The sequence below is a fragment of the Pocillopora damicornis genome, chromosome 7, assembly GCF_964200805.1.
Source record: "Pocillopora damicornis chromosome 7, jaPocDami1.2, whole genome shotgun sequence".
NCBI classification, from domain to species: domain Eukaryota; kingdom Metazoa; phylum Cnidaria; class Anthozoa; order Scleractinia; family Pocilloporidae; genus Pocillopora; species Pocillopora damicornis.
The window spans coordinates 20,873,499-20,894,295 of record NC_142676.1 but is presented as its reverse complement, the minus strand read 5'-3'; the positions used below and the strand labels follow the sequence as shown (position 1 = coordinate 20,894,295).

Genomic DNA, 20,797 nt, shown 5'->3' with positions numbered 1-20,797 from the left:
TCTAGGCCAAATTTTACCACAAACCTATGTTAACAGTAACTGAGATTAACATCTGAATCAAAAGGAGATTCCCTGAATCTTAGGCATGCCATGATTCAAATTTAGGTCCACTCATTTATGTTGAGTGCCAAAGGTGTATTATTCTGTGAAGACAGACATAAGAAATCATTCCCCCACCCCACCCTCTCCAACTCCCTTTCAACATATTTCTTAACTATTGCTGATTATTAATTAAATAATCAGAACAGGAACAAACCCTTGTGCTTAGCTATACCAACTTGTCCAGATCTCCCCTTCCTGCTACAAACCTTACTTCCAAAATGATGGGGTTGACTTGAAAAGAAAAAAAAACTAAACTTCCTTATTCCTTTGACTCTCTCAAACAATCTCTGTACATATAAAATCCCTGGAGTCAAAGAAATGCAGAACATTGGTCTCATGTAATTATACATGAATCACACTCTTTCATAACTAAGATGAGCTTTAGTAACATAATTACCCAGCATATAAAAGGCAGATTTGAAAAGGAAAGTTTTAATGATTGAAGAACATGTGTCTACAAGTCCACATGATGAATTTTTTCTTTCTAATGTCTATTAGGTGAGCAAAATTAATCCTTTAACTCCCTAAGAGTGACTAACTTCTAATTTCCACTCACAATATCAGCCCCAAATCACACATTAAGGTCACGAGAATAAAGGAAATGATCACCAACTAAATAACCTCTTGATTGTTAAACAACTTCTCCTTATCATCACCTCAGGAAAATGTTTAGAGAACAGTATCGAGAATGTGCACACTGATGTAAGGGTACAGAGCGTAAATGCAGTGAATGAGCTAACCATAGATAAAATAAAACTTTTTTTAAAAAAATAAAAATAAACTACATCTAAAATACTGGTAACTGCATTTAATACTGCCCTATAGCATATGACTACTAGTTACCCCACAAATAAATGTTGATGAAAATAGCAGTACAATGTTTTGATTTGTGTAAAAAACAAATTTACCACAAAAACAGAAATCATCAGTCTCATGGACTACAAGTCTCAGATTCCTTCCCAGAAAAAAAAAATTTCAAAAACTGTTGCCAATGGGAGATATACCTAAAACATGGATGCAGTGAGAAAGAATGTTGTGATGAGACCTTTTCTTCCAAAAAGTGGTTAAATCTTCTTTAACCCTTAAACTCCCAAAGTCTGCCTGTTAATTCTCCCTTCTATCAGCTACATTAATTTTTTCCTAGTGAAATAGTTTTGAGAATTTGGTATTAGACCAGGATAACAACTTCTACTCAATAGGTTTAACCCTTTAACTCCCAGAAGTGATTAACATCTGGCTTCTCCCTTAAAATATCCATATATAATCCAGCAAACATGTAATGAGAGCAATCAAACTTATCAGGTTTAAGTTGTTATCTTGATGTAACACCAAATTCTCATGACTAATTTCCAAGGAAATGTGTAGAAGTTTGAGAGGAGAATTGACAATCAGATCTTGGGAGTTAAAGGGTTAAGTATTCTCATTGCCATTTTGTTGGATCATAATGTATGGATATTATAGGGAATGAGCTACAAGTTAAACACATCTGGGAGTTTAAGGGTTAATTCAAACATGACAAATACCACTCACACCACACATTCCTACATAACAACAAGACAAGAGAAAGTTAAAACTAAGATGGATACAGTGATAAAGGCAAAAACATGTTGACTCTAGTTCTTACTTCTTCCTTAAAAAACAGCAACTCAAAGAAAGGCTCTGAGTTTCTCAGAAGCTTTCTTCCTGATTATTTGGTTGAATTGCAAACAAAAGAAACATCATGTGTGTATGATAAATGAGGGTAATAAGTCAGACATCTGTTCATAATGTATGCAATGATCCATAAAATAATTTTGCGCACAGACAATAATTGGTTTAAATGCAGCACGTGACTAAATATCCCCCAGTTAAAACTAGGTAATATCTGAGAATATCAACCAAGTGATATTCCCCAATTTTCAAACCTACATCCACTCTGATGAGTCTTCATTTCAAAACTAATTCAAGATGAAAGAAGGTTTTTGTGCTTGTTATGAAGGAAAATCTTTTTTGTTTATTACGTTCCAGGGAACAGGGAACATGCAAAAGAAAAAATCCCATGCTGCATACAGTAAGATGTTCATAAACATTTTTTTCAAGCGTGTTGCAAACTATTTGAAGGATAATAAACACAAGCTTGAAGCTCACAGTTTTCCTCAAGCTTTACTCTCGGAAACCTGTTTGCATCTTGGAACAGATCAGGTCCACAACAATAACCGTATGTATTTTCATGTCAAATAGAGGCTACTATTTCTGTATACTGAACCTGTAATGAATATTCCATAATATAAAAATCATCCCACATTACTCTGCTTAACATGAAATATACTGAATGTGCGCAATGCTGTGAACCACTATACCACAAAGTCCCTATCAGTTTTTCTCACTTTTCTTGGCCTCTTTTTTTCTTCATTATCATCTTCTTCATTTCCTACCTCTTCGCCAAAGTCATACACATAATCGTCGGTTTTAAATGATGTGCGCCTTCTACTCTTTGGCACACTCACTTGTGATTGGGCTGTAAGTTGCAGCTTGATTGCACTTGTGTTAATTTTGCCACTAGTTGCCAGCAAATCTCTCATTCCTCTCATTTTTGCACTTTTCAGATTGAGCACAAGCTTCTCTTTACTAGAGTTTTCTACACCAGCTTGCAAAGAGTTGCTGTGCTCCACCTTATCACTGGAAGTAACAGGAGGTTTTACTCCACCCAACTCATTTTTCATGGGCACTGCTGCTGGAGATAATGACCCTCCCTGTGCAGATGACAATGCTGATCTACAATCAGGAGAAAATCTTGAAATAGACTGTACAAGCTTTTTTGCCCAATCAGCATGGAGCACTGGGGTATGACCTCCTTCTTCCCACAAGCAAACACCATCATAAAACTGAAGAACAAAAGCAAAAAAGCTTGGGTCTTCTGTGAGGTTGGGAGTCCTGTAAGCAGCACTGCTTTCACTACTCTCTGCAGATGAGGTTGAGGCTTTGAGGATGTTTGGTATAAAGTCATTGGCAATTTCATATAGTTCTTTGAATATTTCCTCATCATCTTTTGAATAGTTGTACCTATAACAAAATAAAGAGCATTTTCAGAGGTTCATAGCTTACAGGTGACCTTTAAATAACTGCTTCCAAATGATGACCTGCTCATTTGTAACATCCAACAAACCCTTAAACTTCCATACATGACCAGGACCGAATTTCCCCTTACAATATAAACACAATATAAAGCAGAAAAGTTATGAGAAAAAAATTAAAACTATCAATTAGGGGATTTTCCAATTGATCCAACACCAAATTCTCAGAACTAACATCATGAGAATTGTACAGCAGGCAGTTGAGAATCTTGGTAGTGAAAGAGTTAATGATAGTAATAAGACTAAAGAAAAAAAATAAGGGGTATCAATTAACTATGGTCATAAAAATTAGGCAAAAAACAAATTTACTGTCTTACTTTCCAGCCACATATGCAGCCTTCACCCAACAGTCAATGGCTTTCATATACTGCTTCTGTCTGTAGTAAAAACCACCAAGGTAAGTGTAAGGATAAATATGCTGGTCTTTATACACAGTTTGGTTCACTTTAATTCCCTCTTTAAGGATTTCTTCAGCTGGTGGGCGATCAACAGTTGGTGATATCTCTTCCAGGTCCCCAAGGTTTCCCAAAGCTAGAGGATACCTATGACAGAAACAAATTTTCAATTTACAATTAACTTTAGTTTATGGCAATGACAGATGATCACAGGCTGTGAATAAGTTTTTAGACTGAATTGCTTTTCAGACAGGGCATGAGCTGAACAGGCTGTGAATAAGTTTTTCAGATTGAATTGCTTTTCAGACAGGGCATGAGCTGAACAAGCTGTGAATAAGTTTTTCAGATTGAAGAGCTTTTCAGACAGGGCATGAGCTGAACAGAATTGTGAATATGTTAAGGTTTGCAGTAAAAACCTAATTTAATTTCCTTCTCTATAGCAGATGAAGGTATTTGAAGTTGGCATCCATGGCTGGAAATACAGGACTGCGATCTTTAGCCCTCTTTGATAATTTGCATGACCTTTACAGGTTTCCATTTTGCTTGTACCCATTTATACTGTCTACCTTCTGCAGTATAAAAGTTTACTATGGCATCTATTTATAAATGCAACACACAAAACAGTAGAAAGTTATGCTACAAATATAAAACATTTGATGAAAAAAAAAAAAAGAGATCTGTACCATTTGAGGTGACCTTGGTCATAGAGTAACCACAGAAGTTGCTGTTAATAGAAAAGCAAGAAAAAAATTAACTTAGAAAAAGACTTTGAGTCATACAACTCTTTCATAAAAACTGATACCAGGAGAATCAAGCATGAGAGATAAAATATATACTTAAGCAAGGGTAAAAAAATAATTACTGTGTTTTAACTCATAAAATTTTGATTTAATTTCACAGGGATCTTATTTCTTGCAAATTAAAGACAACTTGTAAAATCTCTGAAAATTCAAAGGCATAAAAATTTATGCCCATACCTGTTGTAGACTAGCCAGTTCAATACTGTCACTTGTATTTGTGATGCCTGGATTAATGGACGACACCATAGATGCCACCTCCATATGCCGCGTGCACTTCACAGGATACCCATTCAGATATAGCCAGCTCTGGCCAGTGGTCTTGTCAAAGTCCACAGGGCGCCCTCTCTTATCCTCATTTCCCTTACCATGCCATGTTACCTCTGCGGTTTCTGCGGCATTTTCACCAAACACCACCCAAGCATGGTCTTCAGACAGAGCTAAGTGAACATCATTGAAGCCCAGAGCTTGACAAATAGCAACCACAGCAAAGGCAACACCAAAGCAGTCAAGCCGATTGCCTACACATTAATGAAGGTATGTCTTAGCATGGGAATTTAGTTTCCCCCTACTACCGTCCTGTCAACCATTTTTGTATTTTGGTTCGATGTATGGTTACAAACTGTGATTAAAGATAAAGGACATAAAAAAAAAAAGATTAACCCTTAACTCCCAGAAGTGATAAATATGTAACTTCTCCCTATAATATCCATACATTATCCAGCAAACAGGTAGTGAGAATACTCAAACTTATCAAATACAAGATATTACCTTGATCAAACACCAAATTCTCATGACCAATTTACAAGGAAATGTGTAGCAACTAGAGGGGAAAATTAATAATAGAGCTGGTAAGGAGAATTTGTCAAACAAGCTTCATTGATTGGCAATCATTTCTTTTATTCTCATGACCTTTATGTTTGATTTAGAAGTGATACTGTAAGGAGAAATGAGATGCTGGTCACCTGTGGAGTGTAAATGGTTAATTGAAATGTCTCAGTAATTCCATTACCATGACACACCCGCCCCACCCCAAGAGAAAAAAAAGTAGCAAACCAAAAGGTTGAATAAAGGCTTAAGATGTACACATTTACCAAAAGGAATATAAGACAGTTGAAATTGTTTTGAAAATGTTCACACTTTTCCTCATTAACACCTTCCTTAAGAAATCTGCCTGCTGAACACAAACTGATTTAGTCTTGAGACTATTTTTGAAAATCATTCTTGTTGTTTCAATAATTTTTGTGTCTCTTTCCTACTCACCATAGGATGCACTAGAAATGTAACATAATTTTTCTTGTTGGTTAGCAAACAGAATAATACCCCATTCACACCAGCAAAACATGTTTTGTTAAACTGGTTTTCATTGAATGAAAATTATAAACAGAGAACTGAAAAACTTGATTTTCCATTGGATTCAGGTACTTGCTAACTTGCATTTCCAATGTGCTACATTCAAGTCAAAAATATTCGGTTAAATAGTTTCTATGAAGAAAAAAAAAATTAAAGTGTGTTTAATAAAACAACTTTTAAACATGTTTAAGCTTTGGTGTGAATGGGGCATAACACAATTAATGATGAGATCTATTTTGATTCAAAAATCTGCGTCACAAAAAAAAAAAACTAAACATCACAGTGTAGTAACTCACTTAAAATTGTAAGAACATGATAGCTTTCACTTTAGCCAAAAAAAAAAAAGACATTTAAAACAAAGATATTAAAAAAAAGCGAACCAAGAAGTGAAAATTTTTCCCTATATACCTTTCAAACACGAAATAGTTAATTAGAAGCGCTCTTTTTATTTACAGACACAGATTGGCATGGTCTGGTGAGGTTAGATGGAATTTGCTCTCAGGCATAATTTACAGTAGATTGAATGCAAACAATTAAAACGAATTAAAATTCGATCGATCATTAAAAAGGTGGAAAAATGAAGACCATCTCGAAATTGCAAAGACGCAGGGCTTCGAATGATAAACCTCACCTGCCACCTTGGTCTAAAAGGATTAATGTAATCACAGCCTACGAGTAAATGAACACTGATACACGCTAATCATACTTGCCTGTTAGAAAGCTGTAGAGATTCTGAATATGCGGTTTATCCTTGAAATAAGACTTGGAAAGGCAACTCCACACAAGATCTGCGACATTGACGACGAAGTCCCTTGAAGCTGGCTTCTGTTCTTTGTTAACGTTAAAATCTTTGTGAATCAAGGCCTGAAATTTACCGTACAACGCGTCGAAAGTTTCTTTGTCTAATCCTGGGCAGCTACTCGAGGAACCTTTGCAAGTTAGGGCCGTTTCAAAGAACCCTAAAATGATCGATAACTTCGCCAGGTTCGGCTCGTCTTTCCCAAGTTCCGTCTTGAAAACCTCGACCACGGATGAGACGTCTTTCAAAGGAAAACAATCCACGTCCGATTCCATTTCGACGCAAAATCAAGACTTCAGATCACAGCATTCGAGATTACTCCTTCACGTAGGACCGAAAAAAAATAGAATTCACTGCAGTTTCGCTATTAGAGCTATTTCTTTAGCTAAATAATAGCTGGAATTTCGATTCTAGCCTTTGACAAAGTACATCACTCAATCCTAAGAGTGCATGATCATAAACGCAAACCACCATCGAAGAATAAACAAACATGTCAGAACAAATGAAAAAGAGAGATTTGAATGAATGGAACCAAAAAAATGAAACTCCTAAGCAGAAAGGAACTGGTGAATACTTTTGACGTCATAAGAAGTCACGTGATCGAAAAAATTTTACTCTAACTCGCCATCTTTACTGAGGAAGTGTAAGTAGACATTCACTTGGATTTTTCTCGAATTTTAAGGCTGTTACGATGCGAAAAAAAAAGTTCTCGTGATTTTCTGAAAAATTCATATTTATACCAATTATTTTGTCTTGATATTTAGGTATTTCCCTCAATTTTGGGCTGTTAAGTGCGTGTTTCGCGCGCCACTGTTGTGCAAGGAGATTTCGACGATTTCGTCATCTTAGGGCAATTTATGACTTTTTTGTGCTCAGAAGGTAAGACAACAACCGGTGACTCATAATTTAACGAATTAATCTCTCGGAGTAGTGATTTACTTTTTTTATTTTACCTGTCGAATGTCGTCATCTGTTTGTGTGTGAATTCCTCTTCATTAGTTGCTGTCTTTGTGTTATCGATCGCTCTGCCTTCCACTCTCGTGTGTGGTAAAGTTCTTGTAAGACAAAATTTTACGAAGTTTTTGACCGAGCAAGTTTTTTTCTTTTTTTATGCATCTCTGAGTTTTAAAACATATTTTCTCGCGAAACATTTAGTTTAAAAATAAATTTGTCCTCGGACACGTCGCCCTCGGGCTGTTAGAAAACGTGGAAGATCCAAAACTGAAACCTTACCGCTATATTGTCCAAATAACTGGGTCTCTGAACGAGAAATATGTTGCCAATATTATTTTTAGTCGTTAATAACAGTTCTTGCCTCAAATCTCAAGCATAGGTTTTTGAATACTTAAGCAGAATTTACTTCCAAAAAGAATTGCCGAGGAAATTAGCACAACTTATCATCCAAATTTAAAATTTTGATTATTTCAGCTTGCACAATAGGGAAACAAAACAATGAACATGTTTTGAATCAGCACATACACACGTTTGTTCAAATATCCATCAATACTTAAACACTGAAAAAAAAAAATGTGAAAAATAAGGAAAGCCTCAACAGACTTGAATTGAACACACGAACTTCTTCATTATTCTAAGTGAATTTTTTTAGAGTAAAATGTTTCCAATGTGGAATTTTTTAAGAGGGTTTAAATCCAAATTAGTGAGTCTAGTCTCTTTATACTGTCCAGGACTGACAACATAGGTGTCCAGGGATATTGAAAATGTCTTGGCTTTGTTTCCCAAAAATATTTCATTCTTTCAAATGAGAAAAGTCCAAACAATATGACCCATCAGAAGAATGTACTCCTGTCTTAGTTAACCCTTAAACTCCCACCAGTGACCAAGACAGAATTTTCCTTACATTTTCAATACAGTATCATGCAGAGAAGTGATAAGATTGAAGAAAAATGTCAATTAGCAGATTATTAGTTGATGCAAACCAATTCAAAAAATGAACATCATAAGAATTGTTAAGCAGATATTATAGAGAGTTATTAATAGGATCTTGGAGAGAAGGGTTAACTGAAAAAAAGTAACTATTATTGTTACATTTGGTAAGCATCAAGTCATTCATTCATAAATTCTTAGGTGAATGTTAAAACGAACTTCGTTCCTATGCATCTAGAAGGGATAAAGTTTCTGCATGTGACTTCTCATCTGTTATTGAAGCACATGTGGACAAGAAATCAGATACCATACTTGGTTTTTTACATTTCCTCGACTATCCAGCACTTCAAGTGGCATGATTGAAAGGGGTTTTATCTCAGTTAGAGTTGAGTTGTGTACTTAAAAAAAATGTCTTTACCTTCTCTACTTGTTTTGGTGCATTTACATGAACATAGCAATGGTGAATAATGATAACAATAATAATAAGTCTCTATTGTTAATATAGGATACAACAAACAAGTAAGTTAACAATGATCAAGAGGTGGAAAATGAGTTTAAAAATATACCTTATTATTTAACCCTAATTATATCTATGATGGATTTATTTGGCTTGAAAAGTACAAGCCTCACACTTCAACACTATGATTCAGCATTGAGATCCTATTCATGAATCTATTGAAAGTAAATAGAAATCCTAACACCTGATGGTATCCACTTCTGATTGAAAGATATGAATGATTGATCATCCTTTTTTTTTTTTTTTTTTTTTACTATATTATTATCTTTTGTAGGTTGGACTCGGTTGAGCAAACTCAAGATTCATTTACACACAGAAACTAAAAGCGGGCTAAAACGCCTACCTTGCTTCGCAGTACGGAAAAGATATAGAACTTGTATGAATTTTACAGGGAAAATTATACACAGCAGAAATAATTATTGCAGTAATTGCAATTATTACAAGCGTTTGTCAAAGAGGAAACTTATTAAAAGTAGTCAATCATGGCTCTCGTCAACGTCAACAGAAAAAACACCGATATGTATTACCGGTATAAGATGCCAAAACTCCTAGCTAAGGTAAGATTTTATTGAACAAAGGTAAAGGAACTTTTTCATGCATGTTTCTAAAGCTTCTTAAATACTAGCAAGGATAACTTTTCATGGGCACTTCTCGTGAAATTTTATTTATTTATTGAAGAATCGATTATTTAGAATGTTAGAAAATTAAATTTCGTTATTCATATGAGAAGCCAGAGTAACAATGAAATTTTTCAAGCAAAAATCATTGAGTTTTCCACCCATAATACCACAGAAAACTTCTCCAAGGGAACTCTTCCTTGGGTTCCAAGCTCCTAGAAATGTTGATAACCAGAGATAAAAAGGGGAAAATTCTTGCAAATATTAAATTATGAACTGTGTTGTTGACTGAATCTCTTGTGCATGAAATAAGCAATGTGAACATTTGGCAATTGTTTTTCGGGGATTCATGTGAAATCCTAAAGGTTAGTACTCAAACAACCACATAGAAAGAAGCAGTTGTTCTTCACAGAAAGCAAAGGCAAAGAAGTTGTCCTTTTTTTTTAAGAAAAAATGTGTTGGTTTTTTTTTAATTTTAGACCTTAAACACTAGGTAATACAAAAATGATGGCTGGCATCATAACTGCCACAGACAGTTTGTTAAATTGGCACTAATTTTTTTCCCTACCCTTGTTTTGTTTTATTTTCCTTGCAGCTTGGAGGGCTGCTCTTAGGGAAAAACCTGCTAGTATGACATTGTGTTCATTTATGGATAAGCAGAGGGTTGTCATTTGTTGCTATTATTGTCGCAGTTCAAAAGTTAAAGCTGATAAGATACTGAGTTTACAGCTTCACAAATATTTTCAGGTGGAGGGAAAAGGAAATGGAATCAAAACAGTCATTGTGAATATGGTAGAAATTGCCAAAGCCTTGCAGAGACCAGCCTCATGTAAGGAAGTTTTTTTGCTGCAAAATGAGTTCTTTTAGATTCCTAAATTAGGTGTTTTAAATAAAACCAGTTACATAGTTTATGATGTGTATTTAGTGTTAAGTAATTAGACTGGGGATGGATTTAGCGGTACACCTCACCTTTAACAAAAATTTCTTTCTCAGTTTAGAGCACTTTTAAAATGTCATACAGGAACTTGCCTTGTATCAGGTACTAGCCCTTAGCTATTAATTGGTCAGCATGCAAAAAGAAAGCTAATTTTTTTAAAGAAATTAAAGTGCATATCACCAAGTATCCACCACACATAGATTTTGTGATATCTATCTTCTTGCCACATGATAAAGTTGTAATACAAAAATTGTCCCCTTTTAGATCCTACTAAGTACTTTGGTTGTGAATTGGGTGCACAAACCCAGATAGACTTGAAGAATGAGCGTTACATTGTAAATGGATCCCATGATGCAGAGAAGTTGCAGGACATTCTTGATGGGTTTATTGAGAAGTTTGTTTTATGCCCTGATTGTGATAACCCAGAGACTGACCTGGTAAGCTGATTGCTGACTTGTTCTTTAATTCCTGGTAATACATTGGTACTTAAGATAGGCTAGTGGTGACAGTTCATTGTATAGATAAGCTCGTCATTAACAATTTCAAGGATTTTTCACTTGGACCATAAGTCAGAAATAAACTTGTTCAAAAGAAACCTTGTTCTGTAACTTACAATATGAACCTCAAACTTGGTTAGTCAGAGGCATGCTGAAAGATTTGCAATCTTGCTTCAGAAATTGTCCTGAACCATTCAACTTCAATGCATAACATTAAAAGAATAAACCAAAACGGAGACCTCTGAGGTGACGTATTAATGGATTTTGATGCGGAAAAACAAGATCTTCATGGTTGATCAGAAAGACACAATGTTTTAATCATGGCTGCATATTGTGTCAGTAATAATGTAAGGGAAAAGGCTCCTGCACTTTAATAATCTTTCTGTTGTTAACCCCCCCCCTGACATACCTGACATACCATACATGTATTTCTCTTGCCTTTCTCAGTCCAGCAACTGTTAAGTTAGAAACTGGTTGAAGTTAGAAGAGGGGTTAAGTAAGATTTGGATTTTCTTCATTTGTTTTCTGAATATTAGTTGGTTGAAGCACGTAAAGAGAGGATCGGTCAGAAATGCAAAGCTTGTGGATACAATGGTTACATCCACATGCAGCACCGGCTGATTACCTTCATTTGTAAGAATCCTCCAAATGAATCAGGAACACCATCAAAAAAGTAAGTGGTAGACTACCAGTGGTTTTGCACATTGTGCCTGCAGTTATATGTAATCTAGGTACTTATTGGAGTTAGGAATTGGAAAATCAGATCCTTTAATGCACCTGAACAGAGCATACCCCTGGAAAAACTGTTAACCTTTTGATTATTGATTGGTAAGTAGAGTATCCATATAATTGTAATTTATTTTCAACTAGGGAAAGATTTAAATTTTATAACAAAATTATCATTCGTTGGGTTAGCTATGGATATCAGTGAGGAGAATTTACCTTTCCATCTAGGAGTAGTTGGATCACCCTACTTGTAGCCAAATTGACAATATTTTTTCTTTTCCCTTTCTTTTTTTGGTCTTTCTTCTTGGGTGGTTTTAGATGTTGCACAAACTTCTGCAAAAGACTGCTGTAATTACAGAAGTGTGTGCATTGTAGTGTTTGATTTGAGAAAGCAGCACAGACTGTCTTTTGTTTCTTATCTTTTTGTTCCTGTTTATTTTTCTTTTGTTTTTCCTGGCAGAAATTTTTTTTTGAAGCTAGCTGTGTTTAGGTGAAAATTTAAGCTCTGTCAATCTTCTAAAGGCCTATTTACACGGTACGACTTTGTCGCATGTGACAAGCTTTACGACAGGCTTTTTACGACAGGCCTACGACACGAATTGTATCGTGTAAATCAAACCTACCACTCGCTTACAACTATCGTGCATGTCGCGAAAAATGTCATAGGATTTTAAAACATGTTTTAAAACGTTGCGACAATCGTAGCCGAAATTGATAGAAAATGACATATTTTGGGACAAATTTCTACTGAGTAGGGGAGGAAGGTGCCTCCGGAAAGTCAAAGACTGCTTCCAAAGCAAAAAATACATTCTCAGATGAGGAAACAGAGAATATGATATCACTGGAGCAAGGAAGAGGTTCTTTTCCTTCTCTTGCAAATTATTGAAACAATGACCGCGGCTGAAACGAGTGGAATTGCACGCGATTTTGACATGTCGTAGGTGAAAATGTCGTGCACGTGTAAATTGTCCTAAGTCATGTCGTAGGCCTGTCGTAAGCTTGTCGCATGCAACAATGTCGTACCGTGTTAATAGGCCTTAAGTGTGACTCAGCTTTAATAGACAGGCTTTTTGTTCTTTTCTCATCTTAGAGAGAAAAAAGGAGGCCGCAAAGACAAGCAGAAAGGGCAACAAAATGGTGAAACTAGTCCAACGCATAATCCTATGCAGCCAGGAGAAAATGGAATTGAAAACCCTGACTTTAAAAATGTATGTGCCTTCACATTATGCACTTTATTTTCAAAATTTGATGTAAATAGTTAATTGGATGAAACTGTCAACATATAATTTTAGAGGCAACTCTTTGTCTCAACCATACCAATGCACTGTTTGTGCTAGTTTCTCCCTCATTTTTAACATTCCTACTGTTTGTTTGTGTTGTATGTATGTTAATAGGCTGCTGCAGCAGCTGATGATGATTGGAGTGTTGACACAAGTGATGCTGCTGTTCAAGAACGAATGGGTACTCTAACATCGGGAGTGAAAGGTTTGGCATTGACCAATGATACTGAAAAGCCTCAGGAGGAGCGCTTCAATATCTTCTACAACTTTGTCAAGGTACCATACATAATAATGAATAGTAAGGAATTCCCATGCGAAAAGTTTCAAGATGTTTTTCAGTTAATGTTCTGCTCACAAACATTTCTGCTCACTCTTGTGTCCTGTAGAATGACAAATTTGTGTTGAAGTTATTTCACTAATAATTGTTTTGGTATATCAGTGTTGTTAAATCAATTTATACTGTGTTACAGCTCTCTGCTAGGGTAATAGGCAAGATCAGCTCATCTATGCCACTCCATTTACTTTTTGTTTTACAGAAAAGGAAGGAAACTAGCATAGATAAAAGTGTCATCGGAGAGATTGTTGCAGAAGCAGACAGGCTAGATATTAAGGACAAGGGAGTACTAGCTCTCAGTGAAGTTCTGTTTGACAAGAACATGCTTGAGGAAATCCCTAAATTTCGTAACCTGTTTCTGAGGGTGAGCTCTTTTGTTTTAAATTGTTATAATGCTCTGAAGATTTCTTTGTGAGGTTTCATTTAGAATTTGGAATTCAAATCAACCCATTTCTGCTTCTCATTTTTCATCACCCTTTTTGTCACTTTAATGGTCATATTTTCAAGTGTTTGACTCCCTTTGAGATGTTTTACTGAAAGGTTTTACCTTTTTCAGTGTAAATGACATGGCTTGCTTTTTCACCAATCATTTTTTTTAAATGTAGTTTCTACATGGAAACCACAAGGCCCAGAAGTATATGCTGGGTGCATTTGAACTGCTTGTTGGACGGTCATTTCCTGCAGACCTGATGCCAAAGGCTGTTCGCATTCTAAAAGCACTTTATGATGCAGATCTTTTGGAGGAAGAAGTTATCTTGCAGTGGGGTGAGAAGGTAAATGAGCACAGATCATTACTCTCTTCTGGATACATAATTTTATTATTCCATTTGAAGCCTTTAATTTTCCAATAGGTGTAGACACATACTGCTGAAAAACTGCTATGTATGGTTTTAAAATTTTGCATTTTTTCCTGAAAATTTATTTAGGGGCATTCAAAGCCAACCCTAATAGAGGTTTTGTTTTCTTTTCAGGTTTCTAAGAAGTATGTGAGTAAGGAGGTGTGCTCTCAGATCCATGAGAAGGTGGCTCCTTTCATTAAGTGGCTAAAAGAGGCAGAAGAAGAGGATTCTAGTGAAGAAGAGGAAGACGAGGAAGAGATTGAAGTTGTCTATGACAACAAGGCTCAGCAGCTGAAAGCTCAGGCTGACAATAAAGTAGTCGAAGAGGATGATGATGACTTAGACATTGATGCTATTTAAATATCTCTCCTTCCTTGGATGGATATCAAAATATTTTTATTATTATTAAGCTTTTGTAGAACAAGGCTTGCTAGAAATCCATGTTTAGCTTACTTGGGTTTGTGTTTTTTGTGGTTTCCAATGAGGAATGCATATTGATAACATTGATTCAATATATTCATGGTTGATCTTCATGAAAATTTGTGGGTAATTTAATATTAAGGATTTTCATTGTGCATGGAAGAATTGTTTCTCACACTAATGACTTCATAGTCCATTAAATTGTAAATCAGTTAGCATGTTGGATTAGAATGAGTTTGATGTAAGCTGGCAATCAATGAAAACAGCAATTTAAAGAAGCAATATGCCTGTTTTGTGTTTTCATTTCAATGAACTTTGAAAACACCCTTGGGAGAGAGTATTTTTGTGGACATTTTTTGTTAGAATCAAATATTTCAGTAAAGGAGATTCAACAATTTTTTTTTTTCTGACAACTGTAAGAGGTTGGTTTGTTCCACTTATAACACTGTCAAGCTCCAACTCACGAAATAAACAATCCATGAGACTGAAAGTGTTTTTGTTTCTCAAATTACTTTTTATGTATGACGTTCAGTATAATGCTATTATTACATTCTGTTTAAAAAGCACTACTTCAGGATCATTATGCTGAATATTGAACAAACGCTGCATAAAAGTTAATTATTCTCTGTAAAGTATTTACCAGTTATACTAAGATATCTTATGAATCTTCTCTCTCCAAAAACTCTGGTCTCTAGTATTCATGCTCTCTTAAAACTTAGCCAGAGTTGTGCCTTTTTGTCCCTCAGACTTTGTAACAAGTAGCTTTGGTACTTCAACAAGTTTCAAGAAGACCATTAACCTGTAGACCACTAAGAGTGACCAATATCTAGTTTCTCCTTACAATATCACCTCTAAATCACACATCAAGGCCCCAAGAATAAAGGAAATGATCACCAATCAACTGTTAAAAGCATCCTCTTGTCTGCACCTTGGGAAATGTTTGGGGAACAGTATGGGAAACATGCACACTGGTATTAACCCGAAGGGAGTTAAAAATTTTACATCTGTTAACCCTTTAACTCCCACTAGTGGTCAAGATAGAATTTCTCCTTACAATAATGAAATATCAAACAGAAAAATTTCATCAAGGGGACCATAAGTTAATCCAATACCAAATTCTCCACACTAGCATGATAAAAATGTATAGAAAATGGCGAGAAGAATTGCTAACAAGGATGTGAGAGGAAAAGGGTTAATGGTTTAATCTGCTCACAAAGTGGATCTTCTAGAAACAATTTATTTTTGACTCGTTAATGGCAGTTGATTCAAGTGCCACGACCAGCAATTCCCTTTGGTTTTGGCAACATCAGTCCAAAGAAGAAATCTTGTATTTCAGATGGTAAAAATGAGAGGGTTCTCCAAATAAGTTGGTGGTCCAGCCCAAGAACATATCTTAGTTTAGGATGTGTGGATGTCACTGCATGATCCATGGCATTAACCACTTTGAAAATGTTGAGTGAAAAAATATGACGTATGTCTCTTAACTTGGCTTTGGCTGATAATTTAAAAAGATCAAACCACATTAGTTGTATTACTGGAAGAGAAGCAACTCACTGTCAAAGAAGGAGCCAATAGTTGAAAAATTAAGGTTTTTCCACAATGGAAGATTTATATTCTTCACTTCATTTCATTTTACTTAGTTATAATGCGTCCTGCATAATTTTTTTAGATTGGTGAGGGGTTAAATACTTCTTACTGAGTTTGAGGTCTGCAAGTTTTGGATCTTGCCTTTTCCACTCAGTTTTAGGGCACAGTTGAGGTGGCAGTACAATAAAATACAGCTTGCTAAATTGACCAATCAGAATAACAAAATAGCTTTCTTGCAAACAGCAAAGCAGGCCATAACATGCTACTACATCACTATAAGGCCTCACCAATCACAGTCAAGCTTTTCCCTGAGCATTCAATAATAATAACATGATTGCTGAACTTTTCCCATACCTTGTTCATAAAACTCCCCTCCGTAGCATTCTTTGGTATCTCCATCAAGGTTTTCCCATAATCTTTGTAGGTATTTGATGTTCTTCTCTGCATCTGTTATGGCTGTTTTAAAAATCCCTGGCTCAATTATGTGAACAGTGACTCCAAAATGCTTCATTTCATTGCGTAACGCATCAGAAAAAGCCTCCACTCCAAACTTGGAGATGCAATAAGCTGCAGCAAAAGGAGAAGAGAGTCTCCCTGATGAACTGGCAACATTAACAACACGCCCCTTGGTTCTCTTAAGTAATGGAAGAAATGCTTTCGTAATATTCACCATTCCCCACAGGTTCACCTCTAAAGTCTTCTTCATTTCCTCCACAGGTTGCCATTCAATTGGTCCTGGGTATCCAATGCCTGCATTGTTTACTATAGCCCACAAACCTAGAATAATGCAGAAGTATGTTTTAAATAAGAAAAAATGGAATTTGAAAATGACGCTTTTAGTTGAACTTATTTCACCCATAATCAAGAGATAACATGTGCCATTCCACATTAGCCAGAGGTAAATATGGGAGGGGAGGCTGGGTAGCATGGTTTTAAGTCTTTCCCAAGCTTTAAAAGAAAATTAGTCCATCTTCTCACATTATTTTACACTGGATCCCAAAATATGTTCACAGATAAAATTTATACTTGGTTTGTGGTAAATCTAACCTGTCCTCAGGTCCAGACAGCAAAATCTACCTCACATTCCAGACAATTAAGGGGAGAGGGGTGGGGAACCATACCAATACACACCTAAAATGCCAAAAAGCCTACTTAAGGGATTACCAGTATCTCCCCACCTACCCCACCCCTTTACTAATTTCCTGATAAATGTTTACCACTTGTCCACAGTCATCAGATGATCAAGTGCTCCAGTGATCTGACAAGGAGTAAAATCCTTACAAAGTTTTTAACATCATTCCCCATCTGAAAGTTGCTTGTAGTATGTCAGTTGATAAAAACAAAAGACCGATTTTTGTTTGTTTGGTTTGTGTCTGTTTTTTCCGTTTTTCACGAGTAAGCATGGTAAGATTTTCAAAACCCTCGAATCAGTTAAAAGTAAACAATTATTTACAGTGGAAACAGTCACCTTACTTAGACACACAATACATGAATTAAGTCTCATCCAAATTTCATCAGCGATGTTAACTTAGCTAATCCTTGGAGGAATGAACAAGATTCAATCCAGTTCGATCGATGAAATACCTTGAGAAGGAAGGTGTGATTTGACGGCTTGTAAAGCGTATTGAATATCCCTTGGCTTGGTAACGTCCAGTTTTAGTGTGATAAGCTCCGGAGAGCATTCATTTTTCAGCTTTGCCTCTCCTTCAGAAGTGAGACAAGCAGCGAACACTCGTAATCTCTCTGCATCTAATTTCTTGGCTAACTCATAGCCGAATCCACTGTCGCAGCCGGTGATAAACACGGCTTTCTTCTCCAGATTCGAGACCCGTACATCGCCAAAAAAGGAACAAGTGATGTACAAAGTTAGGACAAGAGCAATCAGTAAAAGGGTGCCTTGAAATGAGAACACAACACTTAGCAGCAAGAAGTCATTGACCATGGCGAGCGGAGAGTAATTCCAACACTACGGCCCGCTTGAAAAGTCACGACAGGTAACGCAAGAAGTCACGCGGCCTACCGAACCATAATTGCCACGCTTCGAAGTTTCGTCAAGGATTGTCACAAGGTTCGCATTTGTGATCCTTGTCAGTCTCCGCCCTAATCACATTTAATTAAGCTTCTTCATTCTTCTTTGGTTCCTATTTACCCTTAGCAAACAATTTTGATTGAAGGGGGAAGTTTATGAAGAAACTGTGGTGCTGCATCGGTGAGGGGTTTTACAAGACAGTTTGCAGTTATCAACTGAATTGATAATGTAAACTGGACGGTTAAAAGTCCAAGTGTATTCGTACCCTTCCCCCCAAGGTGAGACTAAAGCCAGTAACGACCGTAAACTTTATTACGCTGTTTTTATCATTATTATCTTAATTATCACCATTATTATCACTATTATCATTAATTTTTTTTTCAGATCGATCGGGGACAATTATCAAAAAATCCGTTCAATTCATTGTACTTAACACTTTGGACTCGATGACCTGTGTTGTGTTCTTATTCTGAAGAATGTGACTGATTTAAAGCTCGTTAATGCTGGAAAGGATTACGAATGCTTTGCGGGCGGATAAATTTCTTAGAAATAATTATGATAAGAGCCGCGTGGAATTCTGTTGTCGAACAGACAGTGTACTCTGTCGCTTTGAAGATCTCATGAACACTCATTTATGTTTGACCGCGGAAACGAAACGACGTCTTCAAACTCACTTCAACGTTTTGTTGGCATCTTAAGTGCTTACTGAGTTGGTTGATAACCCTCGGCATGGAGCTGTGACAATTTTTATGCTGTGAAGAAAAAGTTTCCACGAATTTTTTCGGGGTAAATTTGGTTTTTAGCATCCCCTTTGTCGTAATTCGGGACGGTGTGCTAGGCCACTCAGATTTGATCAGCGGAGAACGATACCTCACAATCAAATACACTTTCGCACACAACGAAATGCTCACTGTTCGAAACCTGTTAGTGATAATTTATTCTTTCGTTTCCACTCCAAACTGGGAAATGTTCGCAGTTCAAGTTTTTCGATCGTATGTTAATTATCGATCATTTTTTTCAACAGCGCTTATTTCGAAAGGAGGTAAACATATTAAGGCATCTATCAGCCGAATGTGGCGGATACTATCACTCATGTTGTTAATCGATGGACACGTCAACGAATGGTCGGCCAAGTGTCGGTCGCCATGTTATTTGAGTTAGTAGACCGTCAGTCGCCACTATCTGTCTATACTTGGTCGGTATGTCGGTCAGCATTCAGCCAACATGTAGACCGATAGTATCAACTGATTCTTGACCGACAGGCAACAGATGCCTACTCATGATCCAACTAGTTGATGGGTTTGGCTAGCTACTGGCTCTCATTTATAGCCCTGTTATTCTGCCAATATGAGCAGCTCTAATGTCTTGAAGTAAACATTTAAGGGTAATCCTTCACTGGTACGAAACATGACCCTAGTAAATGGACCTTTATATGTTAGTGCTACCTTAAGACAGCCTTGTAGCATAACTTTTTCAAATGGTTCTTTCTCCATCAATTTATAATAGCTATGGAAGCGCGTCGCAAAAGCAGTCGTGATGGTAAGCTTGGTTATGCCGCAAAGGTCAGCGGAAAAAGCCATGAAGATAACACGCATGTGATCAGCGTGCACACTGAGGATTTTACCAATGAGGACAATGTGAGGAAAGTCGAGGAAAGCCTCCGAAAAGAAGACATCACTGAACCAATGACCTGCAAGTTAGACATCTACACAACGTTGGGGATCTATCGCTACAATCCTTGGAGACTGAGCCCAACAGTGTACAGCAGCCCTAGTTAGTTGATAACGAAGAATTTCTACAGCCATACACACTTTAAAGGAGACCGTACTGCCGTTGAACTGATGAAGATATCTTTTCTTGTGGAGATCCCTTTGAATGAAAGGGAAACAAGAACCAAAATGAATTAAAACTAGAGACAAATAGAAACAATTTACTACCAGCGACTAAATACAGGAATGGCTCCGACCTGTAATTGGATGATAAAAATAGTAAAAGTTAATAAGTTATATCTTAACTCTTTGCCCGTGAGTATTGTTAACCGCGTGTCTCAAAGCGGAACAATGAAATATCAATGCGAGTGAAAACACCGATCTATAAAAAAAGAAATGATTACTTACGTAGCGAAGGGAAGGCAGCCTTTCTTATTCAGCGAGGTCGTTCAGCGATATTCCAGCGATGGAAAAGTCATCGGCTAACAAGCTCCGCTGACAAAACTCATTTGGTCAGTTCCGGCGGACGACCAGAGACTGGAGCCATTCCTGTATTTCACCGCTGACAGGAATAGCTCCGACTCAAACGTTTATTAATTTTTTTCAATAACTTTTTAGTAATTTTAAAAAAAAAAAAAATTTAATTTAAAACCAAAATGGTGAGCAGTGCTGTGCGAACAGTAGTTGTAAAACTTCTTTATTCTCTGACGCGTTTCGTTTAACTCTCGTAACTTCTTCGGGGAGTTTTACGAGGTAACACTAAACGCGTATAGTTATAAACCATTGTTAGCAGCTATGACCAGTGACCATAAGGGCTTACCTGGACCTACGAGCAGGAATAGGCAAAGTTGTGAAAATTTGA

General features: G+C 36.5%; 4 protein-coding genes across 5 annotated transcripts; 2 read left to right on the top strand and 2 right to left on the bottom strand.

Moving 5' to 3' along the window:
• Positions 1-507: 507 nt before the first annotated feature.
• Positions 508-7,086, bottom strand: LOC113677576 (menin). Its single transcript, XM_027194395.2, has 5 exons — positions 6,471-7,086; positions 4,588-4,928; positions 4,294-4,334; positions 3,533-3,757; positions 508-3,144 (listed from the first exon to the last, which is right to left on the bottom strand). Exons 1-5 carry the CDS (start codon positions 6,832-6,834, stop codon positions 2,436-2,438), a joined length of 1,680 nt encoding a protein of 559 aa, XP_027050196.2. The 5' UTR covers positions 6,835-7,086; the 3' UTR covers positions 508-2,435.
• A 66-nt stretch (positions 7,087-7,152) lies between these two features.
• Positions 7,153-15,100, top strand: LOC113677577 (eukaryotic translation initiation factor 5). The gene is made up of 11 exons (XM_027194396.2): positions 7,153-7,202; positions 7,324-7,438; positions 9,235-9,517; positions 10,325-10,406; positions 10,779-10,951; positions 11,548-11,684; positions 12,828-12,945; positions 13,132-13,293; positions 13,554-13,715; positions 13,957-14,124; positions 14,323-15,100. Exons 3-11 carry the CDS (start codon positions 9,443-9,445, stop codon positions 14,548-14,550), a joined length of 1,305 nt encoding a protein of 434 aa, XP_027050197.2. The 5' UTR covers positions 7,153-7,202; positions 7,324-7,438; positions 9,235-9,442; the 3' UTR covers positions 14,551-15,100.
• Positions 15,101-15,103: 3 nt separating this feature from the next.
• On the bottom strand, positions 15,104-18,206 carry LOC113677578 (short-chain dehydrogenase/reductase family 9C member 7). The gene is made up of 3 exons (XM_027194397.2): positions 17,782-18,206; positions 16,552-16,974; positions 15,104-16,105 (listed from the first exon to the last, which is right to left on the bottom strand). The coding sequence occupies exons 1-3, from the start codon at positions 18,137-18,139 to the stop codon at positions 15,876-15,878; spliced, it is 1,011 nt and encodes a 336-aa protein (XP_027050198.2). The 5' UTR covers positions 18,140-18,206; the 3' UTR covers positions 15,104-15,875.
• Positions 18,207-18,284: 78 nt separating this feature from the next.
• LOC149043078 (UPF0696 protein C11orf68 homolog) lies at positions 18,285-20,149 on the top strand. 2 transcript variants are annotated; one of them, XM_089211241.1, is made up of 2 exons: positions 18,285-18,406; positions 19,733-20,149. In XM_089211241.1, exons 1-2 carry the CDS (start codon positions 18,382-18,384, stop codon positions 20,002-20,004), a joined length of 297 nt encoding a protein of 98 aa, XP_089067367.1. In that variant the 5' UTR covers positions 18,285-18,381; the 3' UTR covers positions 20,005-20,149. The 2 variants fall into 2 exon arrangements, 1 of the variants encoding a protein (XP_089067367.1); XR_016188145.1 differs by lacking the exon at positions 18,285-18,406 and adding an exon at positions 18,872-19,012 and having other exon boundaries at positions 19,733-19,869.
• The last annotated feature ends 648 nt before the right edge of the window (positions 20,150-20,797 follow it).

Excerpts from the sequence above, each read along its gene's own strand:
- LOC113677576 (XM_027194395.2), bottom strand. The coding sequence starts at position 6,834 with ATGGAATCGGACGTGGATTGTTTTCCTTTGAAAGACGTCTCATCCGTG. Across the intron at positions 4,335-4,587 it reads AACTGGCTAGTCTACAACAG|CAACTTCTGTGGTTACTCTA; the intron begins GTATGGGCATAA and ends TTCTATTAACAG. Across the intron at positions 3,758-4,293 it reads GACCAAGGTCACCTCAAATG|GTATCCTCTAGCTTTGGGAA; the intron begins GTACAGATCTCT and ends TTTCTGTCATAG.
- LOC113677577 (XM_027194396.2), top strand. The coding sequence starts at position 9,443 with ATGGCTCTCGTCAACGTCAACAGAAAAAACACCGATATGTATTACCGG. Across the intron at positions 11,685-12,827 it reads TCAGGAACACCATCAAAAAA|AGAGAAAAAAGGAGGCCGCA; the intron begins GTAAGTGGTAGA and ends TTCTCATCTTAG. Across the intron at positions 12,946-13,131 it reads AAAACCCTGACTTTAAAAAT|GCTGCTGCAGCAGCTGATGA; the intron begins GTATGTGCCTTC and ends GTATGTTAATAG.
- LOC113677578 (XM_027194397.2), bottom strand. The coding sequence starts at position 18,139 with ATGGTCAATGACTTCTTGCTGCTAAGTGTTGTGTTCTCATTTCAAGGC. Across the intron at positions 16,975-17,781 it reads ATCACACCTTCCTTCTCAAG|GTTTGTGGGCTATAGTAAAC; the intron begins GTATTTCATCGA and ends GCATTATTCTAG. Across the intron at positions 16,106-16,551 it reads AGGGGAGTTTTATGAACAAG|CCAAAGCCAAGTTAAGAGAC; the intron begins GTATGGGAAAAG and ends TTAAATTATCAG.
- LOC149043078 (XM_089211241.1), top strand. The coding sequence starts at position 18,382 with ATGAAGAAACTGTGGTGCTGCATCG. Across the intron at positions 18,407-19,732 it reads GAAACTGTGGTGCTGCATCG|CTATGGAAGCGCGTCGCAAA; the intron begins GTGAGGGGTTTT and ends AATTTATAATAG.